The sequence below is a fragment of the Drosophila rhopaloa genome, unplaced genomic scaffold, assembly GCF_018152115.1.
Source record: "Drosophila rhopaloa isolate 14029-0021.01 unplaced genomic scaffold, ASM1815211v1 contig_115, whole genome shotgun sequence".
Lineage (NCBI taxonomy): Eukaryota > Metazoa > Arthropoda > Insecta > Diptera > Drosophilidae > Drosophila > Drosophila rhopaloa.
This window is the reverse complement of record NW_025334990.1, coordinates 5,274,696-5,286,121: the sequence shown is the minus strand read 5'-3', so window position 1 is coordinate 5,286,121 and position 11,426 is coordinate 5,274,696. Positions and strand designations below refer to the sequence as shown.

Below are 11,426 nucleotides of genomic sequence, written 5' to 3'. Positions count from 1 at the left end.
CGATATACCGCACCTACTGCTGCTCTATCGTCATCAAACAATCGTATAAAACATAAACAAAAGTCTGCCGGCGCATTCAATCGCTTAGTTTTGATAAAAGTTTAATTAATAAGATAAAATGCCAAACTGGAATCAAATACAATCGCAACTGCGTAGCTCCAACAATCCCGTCGTATTTTTTGACATTGCCGTAGGAACAACGGTAAGCTGCAAACACACAGGGCATAGACCATGGTTTAATCCACTTTGGTTTTTAGGAGATCGGACGGATGATATTCGAACTGTTTGCTGACACAGTGCCACGCACGGCGGAGAACTTCAGGCAGTTTTGCACGGGCGAGTATAGACCGGATGGCGTTCCCATTGGCTACAAGGGCGCCAGTTTCCACAGGGTCATTAAGGACTTTATGATCCAGGGCGGTGATTTTGTTCAGGGCGACGGCACCGGCGTTACTAGTATATACGGCAACACCTTCGGCGACGAGAACTTCACCCTGAAACACGACTCGCCCGGACTGCTGTCTATGGCGAATAGTGGCAAGGAAACCAATGGCTGTCAGTTCTTCATCACCTGCGCCAAGTGCAACTTCCTGGACGGCAAGCATGTGGTGTTCGGTCGCGTTCTGGACGGACTGCTCATTATGCGGAAGATCGAGAACGTACCCACGGGTCCGAACAACAAGCCCAAGCTGCCAGTGACCATTTCGCAGTGTGGGCAAATGTAGCCGGAAATACTGAATGTTGTAATAAAGTCTATATTATGTCTTTTTAAACGAAGCAAGTAAATCTGGCCACTGCCGAAATTGCTTTCCTTATGACTTCCTTAAGAAATTTGAACTGGCAGTTTAGCTTTGTCACCAAAGGCGGGGAATTCATGAGGAAAGTCACCAGAGACATTGACCAGAATTTGCTGTTATTTGAATGTCCTAGTTGTAAAAAGCATAGCCGCCAGCTGCAACCTTCTCCTTTCGCAGGGTTCGACAATCCTCGATCATGAAGCTGAAAGGGAATACAATTATCTATATGTTGAGAGATGAAACTATCTGGTACCCACTCGTAGTAGAGAGACGCCAGTGGAACAGTGGCTAGGTGCCATAGAGCGTGAGCATCCAGAATCCATAGGATGGGTGGAAAGTCCAACAGCTCCAGGCTCATGGCCAGCGCCATGAGAACGTAGAATCGCAGGATCCTCCGGAAGTAGGGCCTGCGGATGCGTACAAAGTGGCACCAAACAAACCAGCCCACGGCTGCGATAACTCCCGTAGCCACGTTCACCATCATGTTAAAGGCATAGTTGAACCGGCCCACGCTTAGGTAGGCAAAGTAGTTAATGTAGTAGGAGAGGAATGCCAGCGAGATCACACCCCTCAGGAACAGGGAGTAGCGGTGCAGCATTCGCATGACCATGACGTACAGCGAGCACAGGATAATAGAGTAGGCAAAGGCGTAGTCCAAAAGCTCGGTCAGCGGGAAGTCTCTCGTGTGAAAGATGGCGGACCAAACCCAGCCGTTGAGGCTCGTCTGCGGGGAGATAAGTTTACTTAGTAGTTTGTCCCGTTGTATTTCAGATAAAAAGTTATCCGTACCACTGCGAATATGTGGGTCAGCATGTAGCAGGGGCTGTCCGGACGCACTTCCCGCCGGAATTTGCGCAGCAGGCGCAGGTGAACGGCGAAGTTGAGCCCGGAGAAGATCACTGAGGCCGGTTCCTGCATGCCCAGCAGGCGGAGAAAGGGCCACTTTCCGTAGAACTGGGGAATGGGCCATCCGCGCTCGAAGAAGGCTAACACCGTGCGCCACATGCATCCGTACTGGCACTCATCCGCGCAGCTCCACTGGAAGAGCCGATCGAACACTGACTGCTTGTAGAACTTGACAGCCTGCTCCTGGATCTCAAGGCCATCTGCCAAAGATGCTTTCTTTATAAGGATTTCAAGCTATGGGATTAAAAGATCTTACCAGCGGAACAGTTTGTTCGCTCGCAGTTCTGCCGACAGTTGTGAAAGAACTGGGTGCGGTCCCCGTTGGAGGCGTGACAGACAGCCACAAACGCCCCGAGGAGCAGAAGAATTGCACTTAAACTACGACTAGACATGATTAAAACTAATTAAAATACACCTGAAGTATTTTGTAAACATTGCACTATTGATTAATCGCCGACCTGTCGAAGCTATCGATTTCAAAGACTATCGACGTGCATAGGCCGCCCAATTGTCATATGTCCAAACATTTGCTCATCTGTATAGTTTTGTATTGTAGTTGCTGTTTTCTTCACAGTACTTGATCAGAAAATCGGGTAAAATCGTTAAAAACCCTAATAAAATATGCTCAGGAAGCATTTGCAGAAGTTGGAAAATCGAACATTAATGGACCAGACCTGAAATTCGGTAGCTATATGCCCTGCAGGTGGAACTTTACTTACAGAAAGAAAGTGAAAAAGACGGGCGAATAGCACTGGTGCACCTCTATCAATTTGCCAGGCATGCATCGGCCCGATGAAAACGATCTTATTTTTAGAGCATGACTCACCCTCACCTGCAGCCAGTCGTAAGATCTGTGGAAACTGTTAGGGGAACACCAACCAGATGTCCAAATTTTCCAGCAGCCAGAGAAATGCCTTCGCCGTGTCCGAGCCCCCAGTAAGCAGGAAAACCCAAGAGCCACGGATTAAGGTAGCAATGTCTATTCCGAACTGCTATCAGTTGCCTAATCTTTGTCTCCTAAATTTCTAGCAACGAGAGCCCCTGGTCTTCTTCATCATGCGACTGAACCTGAAAGCCGTGCTGCTCATCCTTACCGTGGCCGTGGTGGTAATCACCCTGGGCGTCTACATGCGCTGCGCCGCGTTCTCCTTCTCGCGGGATTTGGTGCGGCCATTGGACCGGGCAGCCAGGCCGTCCCTCAACGGCGGAGAAACCACCGTTCTGCAGGACATAGAATGCTCCATCAACCAGGAGTACAGCGTGCACTGCAAGCGGGACGAGAACGCCAATGAGGTGTACGTGCCGTTTTCCTTCCTGCGTAACTACTTCGATGTCAGCGGAGCGGTCTCCACCAGTGGCAGCGAAGTGGCCAGGTTCAACTGGATGCACAGCACAGCCAAGGTGAACCTTCCCAAGGGCAAGTACGATGCGCGCGGCGTCTTTATGTACTTCGAGAACTACAACGTGGAGGTGCGCGACCGCGTGAAGTGCATCAGCGCCGCGGAGGGAGTGCCGGTCAGTACGCAGTGGGAGAAGCGCGGCTACTTCTACCCCACGCAGATTGCCCAATTCGCATTGTCGCACTACAGCAAGAATCTCACGGAGCCGGCCCCGAGAGTGCGCGTGCTGGAGGACGGCGACGGAAACCAGATTGACTGGAGCACGCCCAAGACCAGCAACATGACACGCATTTGGCACCACAAGTTCAACACAAGTGTGGTCCAGTTCGAGACGGCACCTGGCTATGAGGGCGCTATTAGCATCGCCCTCAATCACACGCTGGACCTGCTGCTAAGCGTGGACCTACTACTGGTCACCAACAGTAGCAGCCTGATGGTTACCGTCCAGAACCGGGACACCCGGCACAGCTACACCCTCCACTACATACCCGCCGACCTGCTGCTGAGCGTGCAGGACTCGAACATCTACTACGGCTTGGGAGGATCGGCGCTAAACAAGTGGCGCCACATCACTCGGGACCTGCACATCGACGTCCAGAAGGGCATCGTCCTGGGGGATAAGCGCTCGCCGCTAAAGATTCGGCGCTCCGACCTGGAAGTCCTATCCATCGGCTTCCTGGGTCTGGGCTTCTACGACAACATCACTCTGTCCACCAGCGACCACATGGCTCACTTCTACGACGCGGCAGAGTGGTTCGTCCACAATCAGGACCCCAAGACGGGTGGCTGGGCCAATCCCGTGCGTCGCAGCCTCAACGGCTTTGCCGAGCTGCGTCCGGGCTGGATATCAGCTATGGGGCAGGGTCACAGCATTTCGGTGCTGGCACGCGCTTACTGGCACTCTGGCGGGGATGAACGCTACCTTCGGGCGGCCGCAGCCGGACTGCAACCTTACAGGGTCTACTCACGGGACGGCGGTGTTCTGGCGCAGTTCATGGACAAATTCTACTGGTGAGTAATTGAAAGTTAATTTTGCCTAACATTACGCTTTGTTTAAAGTCATTAACAACAGATCAATTAGAGGCACTCGACAATATCTTTATTATGCTTTATTTGTCCTAAAATTTAATAATAATAATAATAATAATTTTTACCTTTACAGGTACGAGGAGTATCCCACAACGCCGCCCTCGTATGTACTGAACGGATTTATATATTCTTTGCTGGGTCTCTACGATCTAAACAGCACGGCTCCTGTCAAAATCGCCCGCGAGGCTGGAAAGCTGTTCACCCAGGGCATGTACTCGCTGAAGAAGATGCTGCTGCTTTACGACACTGGTTCCGGTACCAGCTACGACCTGCGTCATCTAAGCCTAGGCGTGGCCCCGAACTTGGCGCGCTGGGACTACCATGCGACGCACGTAAATCAACTACTGCTGCTGGCCACCATCGACAGCGATCCACTGATCGCGCAAACTGCAGAGCGCTGGAAGGGATACATGTTTGGCAAGCGGGCCAAGCACAACTGAGAATTAAGGAATCTGGCGGCCTACCGCCGTCGAAAAAGTGATATTTTGTAGAACTTACGTATAGTGCTTAACCATTCTAAATGGTTGCACCTGGCGCTATGCCCTTCCCACACCAACACACTCGTGACCCAGGAATAATTTCGAGTTTCTCTTGTGTTATTAGCGCACTCGACCTTGTGCTATAGTCCTAATTTGGCTCGTCTAACTAGGCGCCTAGTGTTAAGCTATTGTACCTTTGTCTTTGATTGCATTATCAGATGTTGGCCTCGTCTTTATACATTTGTTGATCCCCTATTGATAGCTTAATTGTTTTGCCAATATCTAGTAATGAACATTTAACACTTACTGTTTTAGTCAAACTTTTTTACTGCGCAAACTAAGTAGAGTTCGTTACTACACTCCCCTGTATAAAGTAATATAGAGAGCTTAGCATAATAGTTGTAGATCGTAGGTAGTATGTATCTGTTAGATACCAACTTAGACTCTTGGATTTAGCCTCCCCTGCAGAGGTTATAGTAGCGATCCCACTAAATACTAACTGCCCTGACCCCAAATAATATATTCTAACGATGCACGATAATAACGACTTCTATATGGTAAGCCTGTAATGTAATGTACTGTAGCGTATGCCACTTGAGGATATTATGTATTTCTCGCAACTTAAACGATGCCATTCCAAACCTAATTTTATTTTAATTCCTAAGTTTTTAACAGAGGAGCTGTCAATTAAGAAACATAATATACCATTTTGAATGTAATCTGTGTAATCGTTATTTGTGGCCCACTACTAATCCCGAAACGAGACTGTTAAAGAAAATTATTAATTTCGAGAATTATTTTAAGTAAACAAATTAAAGTACTTAATTTATGTTCTTTGTACTCGTGTATTGTTTCAATTGGTGTCTGGTGAAGGATTAGGTACGTATATTTTGTCCGTTCTTACACAATTCAATCGACAATTTATTTACAATTTGGTTAATTGAACTAACAACTTAAATCACTTATAAAGACTTCCCTAGTCCACATTTTCTGGTCAAGATCGCTGGGAGAAAAGAACGTGGGAGCGGATCGAGGGCGGTCCACTCCGCCGTCTGACTTCCTCGATGAACGCGTTCTCCATTTGTTCGCAGATAATGTCGAAGAATAGGCTGGCCACGTTGCTGTGCAGTAGCGACTTGAACTCGAAGGAGACCTTGAAGTCTAGCACGCAGGAGTTGGGTATGTCCTTGAGACCCGGCCTAAAGCGCCACTCATTCAGCAGGTAGTTGAACAGGCGTCCATCGTGGCACTCGGACTTGACCAAGCTGTGCGGCACCAGGGTGACCTGCGAGGTGTAGGCCTCGTTCAGCGGCGGGAAACCCACAATAAGGTCCGCCTTGAAGCCCGCACTATCCTGGGTGTGGACGTGGGACCGTTTCACATACGGAACGAACTTGTAGTAGTTGCTGACGTCGGATACCACGCTGTACATGTCTTGCATAGAGTACCTGCATATTGGGGGATGCGCACTTTAGGGATGACTTCATCATGCGTAGAACGCGAACTTACCCCACGAGCTCCTTTTTAGTGCACAAGCGGTTCTTGTTACGGAAATCATTAAACGTTATGTAGGACCTGTGGATGCTGTTGGCAAAGCTGCGCTGCTGGCCTCCACTGCAACAGGATAAGAACAATCTCAGTGGCACGGTCAATTTTGCTGCCCAAATGTTACTAGTTTGGCATCCGCCTCCGGGTTATGTAATTTACATTTACCTGCTGACCTTGTTTTAATAAGGTGCCTTAGGATTCTGACGTCCAAGGCTTTCAAAGTACTGCCCTTTAGCATTTTAGGCAAAGGTGGAGAGTTAACTACGGATTGGGCAGAAAGATAGGTATCCGTATCCGAGGTATGGCACAGCTAGTGTTGTCAATTCAGCTTTTTCTTAGCCGGTTTTGTCGATTTTCGGAGGCACTTTAAACTTCTTATAAAAATGTCAATCATAAATCAAAATTTAGTGCTGGAATTAATTTACCTTGGAAAATTAATTCCTGAAAAGGTTATGGTTTTAAAATTAAAGTTAGCTTTAAATACTTAAAAAATTGAAAATGGATTTGATTTTTGTTGGCTTTTTGTCCTAAAGTCTGCGTAGTGTTGTATGAAATAAATTATGTTCGTAGAACGAAAACTAACACAAAAATTAAGACGAAATATCTATATTTATTTTAAGCTATTTTTAGCGTGGGATTTAGCTAGAGTTGGCGAAACCGCTTACAACAGCAGACAAGGAAATCAGCTGCAGTGGTGCCAGACCATCGAAAATCCGATGGCCAAGCAGCAATTGTTTGGCGTACAAATCAACTGAAACAATATACAATAAAACATACTGGAGTTCTTAAATGATAGTAAAACAACATCTTAATTTCCCTAGCTACATTATATATTTTCACATAATCGCACACAGTGAGCGCTCCTCGCCCTTTGGCGCCTCCTTGCCGGAGAGCTCTCTCTGCTTTAGCTCCAGATAGGTGTTTTCATTGCGCTTTTCCATCCAATCGGGCAGTGGAGCGGCCCAGTCCTGCGGCGGCTCCTTCCGCTTCTGCCAGGTGTCGTTGGAAAAGTGTGCGCGCAGGCGAATCCGACGGCGTTCTTCTTCGCTCTTGACCACCGCTTCTCCGGCCGCCACATCGTTGCCGTTGGACTGCTGATACCGCTCGCAGTTTCGGTAATCGGTCAGCCACTGGGAGCAGTCTGTATCCTGGCCAAAAATGAAGTACTGGTGGAAGCGGGCCTTGAAGCTCGTGCAGTCATCGTACTCCTCTTTATACAGGTGGCAGGGGCGAATCTGGAAAGGGGATTCTTGAAACTATGGTTCTATCAATCAGCCAAATATTTACCGCCCACGCATCATCTATTGTGGTCTTTGAATTACTCGATTTTGAGTCAACATTATCCTGTTTTGTAGCCATTTCAATTACATAAAATCATTCTTCAACTAGAACAGCTGATTCTGTTTATACCGCTGGCTGGCAGCGTTGCCACACCGCACCAAATGAAACGAGTCTGTTACTTTTCAATTTTTTGTTTAATACCAAATAATTGCACAATTAATCATTGAAAATGGTTAGCAACGTGTGTTGCCGGCAACTATATCGATTGTATCCGTATAAAGTGTGTAATATGCGCTCACTATGAAAAAGGTATTTAATATTTCCTTTTGTCATACTTAATTAAAGCCTTTCAAAGTATCTTTCAAGCGTTTTCAGCATATTACAACAGAACTTATAAAATTAAAATAACTTTTACGTGTGTACTTAATTACAGAGCTAAGACCCGATGGCAAGTTACAACTAAATCGTAGTCAAAAATTTACAGTACGCTGCACATGAATTGTTTCCACGGTCGTTTAACAAACTACTCATAATTCTAGGATCGCTATTTTTCAATCGTATTTTTTTGTACAGAGCTGAGAACTGGGCGCGAATTGAATCACCGATCATGGGGCCAACTAAGCATATAAATATATATGTTTGTCTACGTTTGGGTTTGGGGAAGTACAATTACGCGTTGTGGGTATACGCAGTGGGAAGTTACGTCTAATGTTATTCTGTAGTTTGACTTTAAGACCTATGCACTAAAGAAAATGACCGCACAAGACCGTCGGCCTGTGTGGATGTGGGTGGCCGCAGGTCCGTTCTCGTTTGATCTCAGGGCAAAACGCTCTCCAGTTGGAGCAGCTGCAGCAGCTGCCGATGACAGCCGCCCGACAGTTAGTACTTGTTGTGCTGGGCCAACAGCTGCATGTCCGTCAGATACTTGATGATGTGAACCTTCGCTTCGGCCTTTTGTCGCACGCCCAGCGTGTTGAGCATGTCCGTGACAACCATCCCGAAACTCTGGTCCTCGGCGCTGACCGCCTGGGAGACGTTGTTCTGGAAAATCTTGATGGTGTTGAGCATGTTGTCGCTGTGCTCCTCTTCGCTGCGCTCCCGCTTGAGCGGCGGTTCGTAGAAGTATGGCTTTTGGTCCTTTCCCACGGCAGTGGCTAGCTGTGCGTCACTGGTGACGGTGATTTCTGTAAGACAGTAGGGTATTTAGTGAGGATCACAGATGCTCAAAGGTTCGGCTACTTACCATGCGGATGGGTCAGTGCCTGGGCTGAGGTTGTGGCGCTGCCGTTGAACGGCTGTGCGAATATATCCACGACGGTCTGTTGCTGCGCCTGCTGCTGCTGCGACGGATCAGCCACCTGGTTGGCATTTTGACTGCCATTGGCGCACTTTCCCAGCAGCGACTCCCGGTACTGACGGATGGAGTCCACCAGGAATTGCATCTGCTTGAAGTAGCGCCAGCGCGATTCCTGGCAAAGCTTCATTTCGCGGGCGAACTTGTCGCGCAGGCTCTTCCAGCGTTTGGTACATTTTTGTTCTACAATGCAAAAAATAAAACGTACTATTTAGTAATGATAAAGTGTTGGCTTCGGGTAAAAACAAATTTCAAAAAACTTTTTGTACGTTATTTTTTGCCGCTTGTTAATGGTCAATATAATAGTCTTACTTATGTTGGTCATATAGTACCATTATAAACTGCGTATACAAAAGGACAATAACGTAATATGCTATCTGTAAATGAAGCCCAAGTAATAAAATAATGACTAACCAGTGGTTTGAGATTGAACAAATTTACACCTGTCATTCTCCGTGGTGTTCTTTCGTCTGCAGCAACTAGAACTACTGGGTCATCTAACCCACCCCTGAAAGCGCATCTGCTAGAAACATCAAATCGCAAACCAAAACAAATCGTTGGCAGAAGCAGAGGCGGTGGCAGAGGGCAGCAGCTTCCCAGCGCCAGCAGAGACGTTGACGACGTCGACTTCGACTCCCTCTGCCCACGGCCTCTGCCTGAAGACGGAAACCTGTGGCATTGCTGCTGGGTGGACTTGGCTGAAACCCAGCTTTAGAGCCACCGTCTCGTCTTGCATAATCGAAAGCCGAATAAGGTGCAATGATATAGGCGAAAATTTAGGGTTCGATCAAAGGCCGGCGAGGGGGTGGGTTAAACGGTAAATTTTGTTGGTATACTCATAAAAACGAAACGAAAGCTGCCTGGTCGGTCTCCGGTATCTACAGTGGGGAGTTAAGGTATTGTCCCAGCTGGACTGTGAACTTTTTTTAATTAGAACTGATTCTGTTGAACAAAACTTACGAAACTTTTATTAAATACATTAAATTTAAATATTTTGCTGCTAAGATACAAATTTTTTCCGACTTTGTCATAAACAAAATGTATGTTAGCTCTATGTAAAAAAATAATTTAAAAAAACCTTTTAATTTTACCCAAATAAAATCTGCTCTGCCAATACTTTAGGCTGGCACTGTATGTATACTTCCACACGAACGTGTGTGAGCGAGTCAGCTGTCGGCCGAGGCAGAACAACCCGCAGTCGCAGTGTACAAAAATAAACGCTGGCGCAAGCAGAATGGCTGCGGTGGGAGCGAGACAACTACTGCGACGCGACGGCAAAGTACAGCAACTTCAAAAATATCGACTGAGCACACTGCTACAGAGGTCTTCACACTGACAGAGCAGACAGGGGCGGAGCTCGAGCGCCCAAAAAGGGCGAAGGTTATCAAAACTATGTTCGAAACATAGCAAAAACTGAATGAAATGAGAAGTACAATTTAGAATTTGGTGTCCAATTGAATTGAACTTTTTTTAAGAGCAAGTAAATCATCAAGTAATGGACTGATTAAAATGTTTTTTTATCTTTTTTTTATATATTATTTTGACCGAATGATCTTTAATATTGTTCTCATAACAAAGAAACATTTCACAAAGCTGCAAAGGAGTAATTTTGTTCTGGAGTCCGTTAATCATTTCGGGTAACCCCCTTCAAAAGAACTCCGTACCTGGAATTTCACAACCATCAGCCAGCTACTGCGTCGCGTCGCCGTTCACTTTTGCGTCGTTTTCTGTTTCTGTCGTCGTCGACGGACTTGTCTTTCACTCCCTGTCCCCCTAACAGAATTAATCAATTGGCTGGTTGGGGCACGGACAGAAAGCTAAAAACCCGTAGCCAAAAACCAGCCGAATTTCACTTACCAGGCACACCGAGAGTTTCGGCGATTTGTTTCCAGGTCTGGGCCTTGCGCACAAAGTGCTTATAATTGTAGTGCGACCTGTCGTATATCACTGGGTTCAACTTGACAGCCTCGATGAGATTGAGATCAAACTGCTGCTCAAGATTGGCATCCAGCTTGTCCATCTCAATGGCCGCCGTGAGGGTGTGCACTGAGGGGACAAGACGGGGGGAAACAAGAGTTAATTTAGCGAGAAACTGGATGTGGATCCCAGTGCCAAGCTGGACACTCAAGCTTTCGCTGCCCGACGACACTCACTTTGTTTCTTTCGTTTGCTAATTGTTGTTAGGTATTTGGCGCGAACGCACGCTCTGTTTGTTTTTATTTTGATTGGTTTCTTCTGCGAGGAAGGAACGTCGACGTTTTAATTTTATTTCTCAGTCGCGTCTCTGCCAACGGTACGTCTCAGCTCAGTCGCGTCTCTGCCAATGGTTGCTCATGGTCCGGCCATTAGCCAACACTGCCGGCGCAGCCGATAGTCATCGATAGCATAATGAGCACGAAGAGTATTTTTGCGGCAGACGGTCACTCTTTTATGGAGTGGGTGCAAAGCTAAACACACTTCTTTCAAAGTTATTTACTTGATCGTTATGTCCTCTTTATCTATATCCTTGCAAAATAAACAACCAGGCAATCGTATTATACTTAAAACGAAAAATCATATGTTTTGGTATATT

The 11,426-nt window shown here is 46.8% G+C and overlaps 6 protein-coding genes across 8 annotated transcripts; 2 read left to right on the top strand and 4 right to left on the bottom strand.

Moving 5' to 3' along the window:
- Nucleotides 1-8: 8 nt before the first annotated feature.
- Nucleotides 9-773, top strand: LOC108053350 (peptidyl-prolyl cis-trans isomerase H). Its single transcript, XM_017135964.1, has 2 exons — nucleotides 9-202; nucleotides 258-773. The coding sequence occupies exons 1-2, from the start codon at nucleotides 119-121 to the stop codon at nucleotides 723-725; spliced, it is 552 nt and encodes a 183-aa protein (XP_016991453.1). The 5' UTR covers nucleotides 9-118; the 3' UTR covers nucleotides 726-773.
- On the bottom strand, nucleotides 736-2,166 carry LOC108053345 (post-GPI attachment to proteins factor 3). The gene is made up of 4 exons (XM_017135955.1): nucleotides 1,960-2,166; nucleotides 1,587-1,903; nucleotides 1,055-1,521; nucleotides 736-999 (listed from the first exon to the last, which is right to left on the bottom strand). Exons 1-4 carry the CDS (start codon nucleotides 2,093-2,095, stop codon nucleotides 927-929), a joined length of 993 nt encoding a protein of 330 aa, XP_016991444.1. The 5' UTR covers nucleotides 2,096-2,166; the 3' UTR covers nucleotides 736-926.
- Nucleotides 2,167-2,228: 62 nt separating this feature from the next.
- LOC108053339 (D-glucuronyl C5-epimerase B) lies at nucleotides 2,229-5,511 on the top strand. Its single transcript, XM_017135950.1, has 3 exons — nucleotides 2,229-2,672; nucleotides 2,733-4,114; nucleotides 4,266-5,511. Exons 1-3 carry the CDS (start codon nucleotides 2,586-2,588, stop codon nucleotides 4,630-4,632), a joined length of 1,836 nt encoding a protein of 611 aa, XP_016991439.1. The 5' UTR covers nucleotides 2,229-2,585; the 3' UTR covers nucleotides 4,633-5,511.
- Nucleotides 5,512-5,534: 23 nt separating this feature from the next.
- LOC108053349 (coenzyme Q-binding protein COQ10, mitochondrial) lies at nucleotides 5,535-6,558 on the bottom strand. Of its 2 annotated transcripts, none has more exons than XM_017135963.2 (3): nucleotides 6,393-6,549; nucleotides 6,181-6,285; nucleotides 5,535-6,119 (listed from the first exon to the last, which is right to left on the bottom strand). In XM_017135963.2, exons 1-3 carry the CDS (start codon nucleotides 6,455-6,457, stop codon nucleotides 5,666-5,668), a joined length of 624 nt encoding a protein of 207 aa, XP_016991452.1. In that variant the 5' UTR covers nucleotides 6,458-6,549; the 3' UTR covers nucleotides 5,535-5,665. The 2 variants fall into 2 exon arrangements, 1 of the variants encoding a protein (XP_016991452.1); XR_001769693.2 differs by having other exon boundaries at nucleotides 6,003-6,119; nucleotides 6,385-6,558.
- Nucleotides 6,559-7,004: 446 nt separating this feature from the next.
- Nucleotides 7,005-7,638, bottom strand: LOC108053351 (UPF0545 protein C22orf39 homolog). The gene is made up of 2 exons (XM_017135965.2): nucleotides 7,507-7,638; nucleotides 7,005-7,454 (listed from the first exon to the last, which is right to left on the bottom strand). The coding sequence occupies exons 1-2, from the start codon at nucleotides 7,576-7,578 to the stop codon at nucleotides 7,056-7,058; spliced, it is 471 nt and encodes a 156-aa protein (XP_016991454.1). The 5' UTR covers nucleotides 7,579-7,638; the 3' UTR covers nucleotides 7,005-7,055.
- Nucleotides 7,639-7,675: 37 nt separating this feature from the next.
- LOC108053346 (transcription factor Adf-1) lies at nucleotides 7,676-11,185 on the bottom strand. 2 transcript variants are annotated; one of them, XM_017135956.2, is made up of 4 exons: nucleotides 11,008-11,185; nucleotides 10,712-10,900; nucleotides 8,744-9,037; nucleotides 7,676-8,684 (listed from the first exon to the last, which is right to left on the bottom strand). In XM_017135956.2, coding segments are annotated over exons 1-4 (789 nt in total). In that variant the 5' UTR covers nucleotides 11,009-11,185; the 3' UTR covers nucleotides 7,676-8,379. The 2 variants fall into 2 exon arrangements, with proteins under 2 accessions (XP_016991445.1, XP_016991446.1); XM_017135957.2 differs by lacking the exons at nucleotides 10,712-10,900; nucleotides 11,008-11,185 and adding an exon at nucleotides 9,269-9,363.
- Between the last annotated feature and the right edge of the window lie 241 nt (nucleotides 11,186-11,426).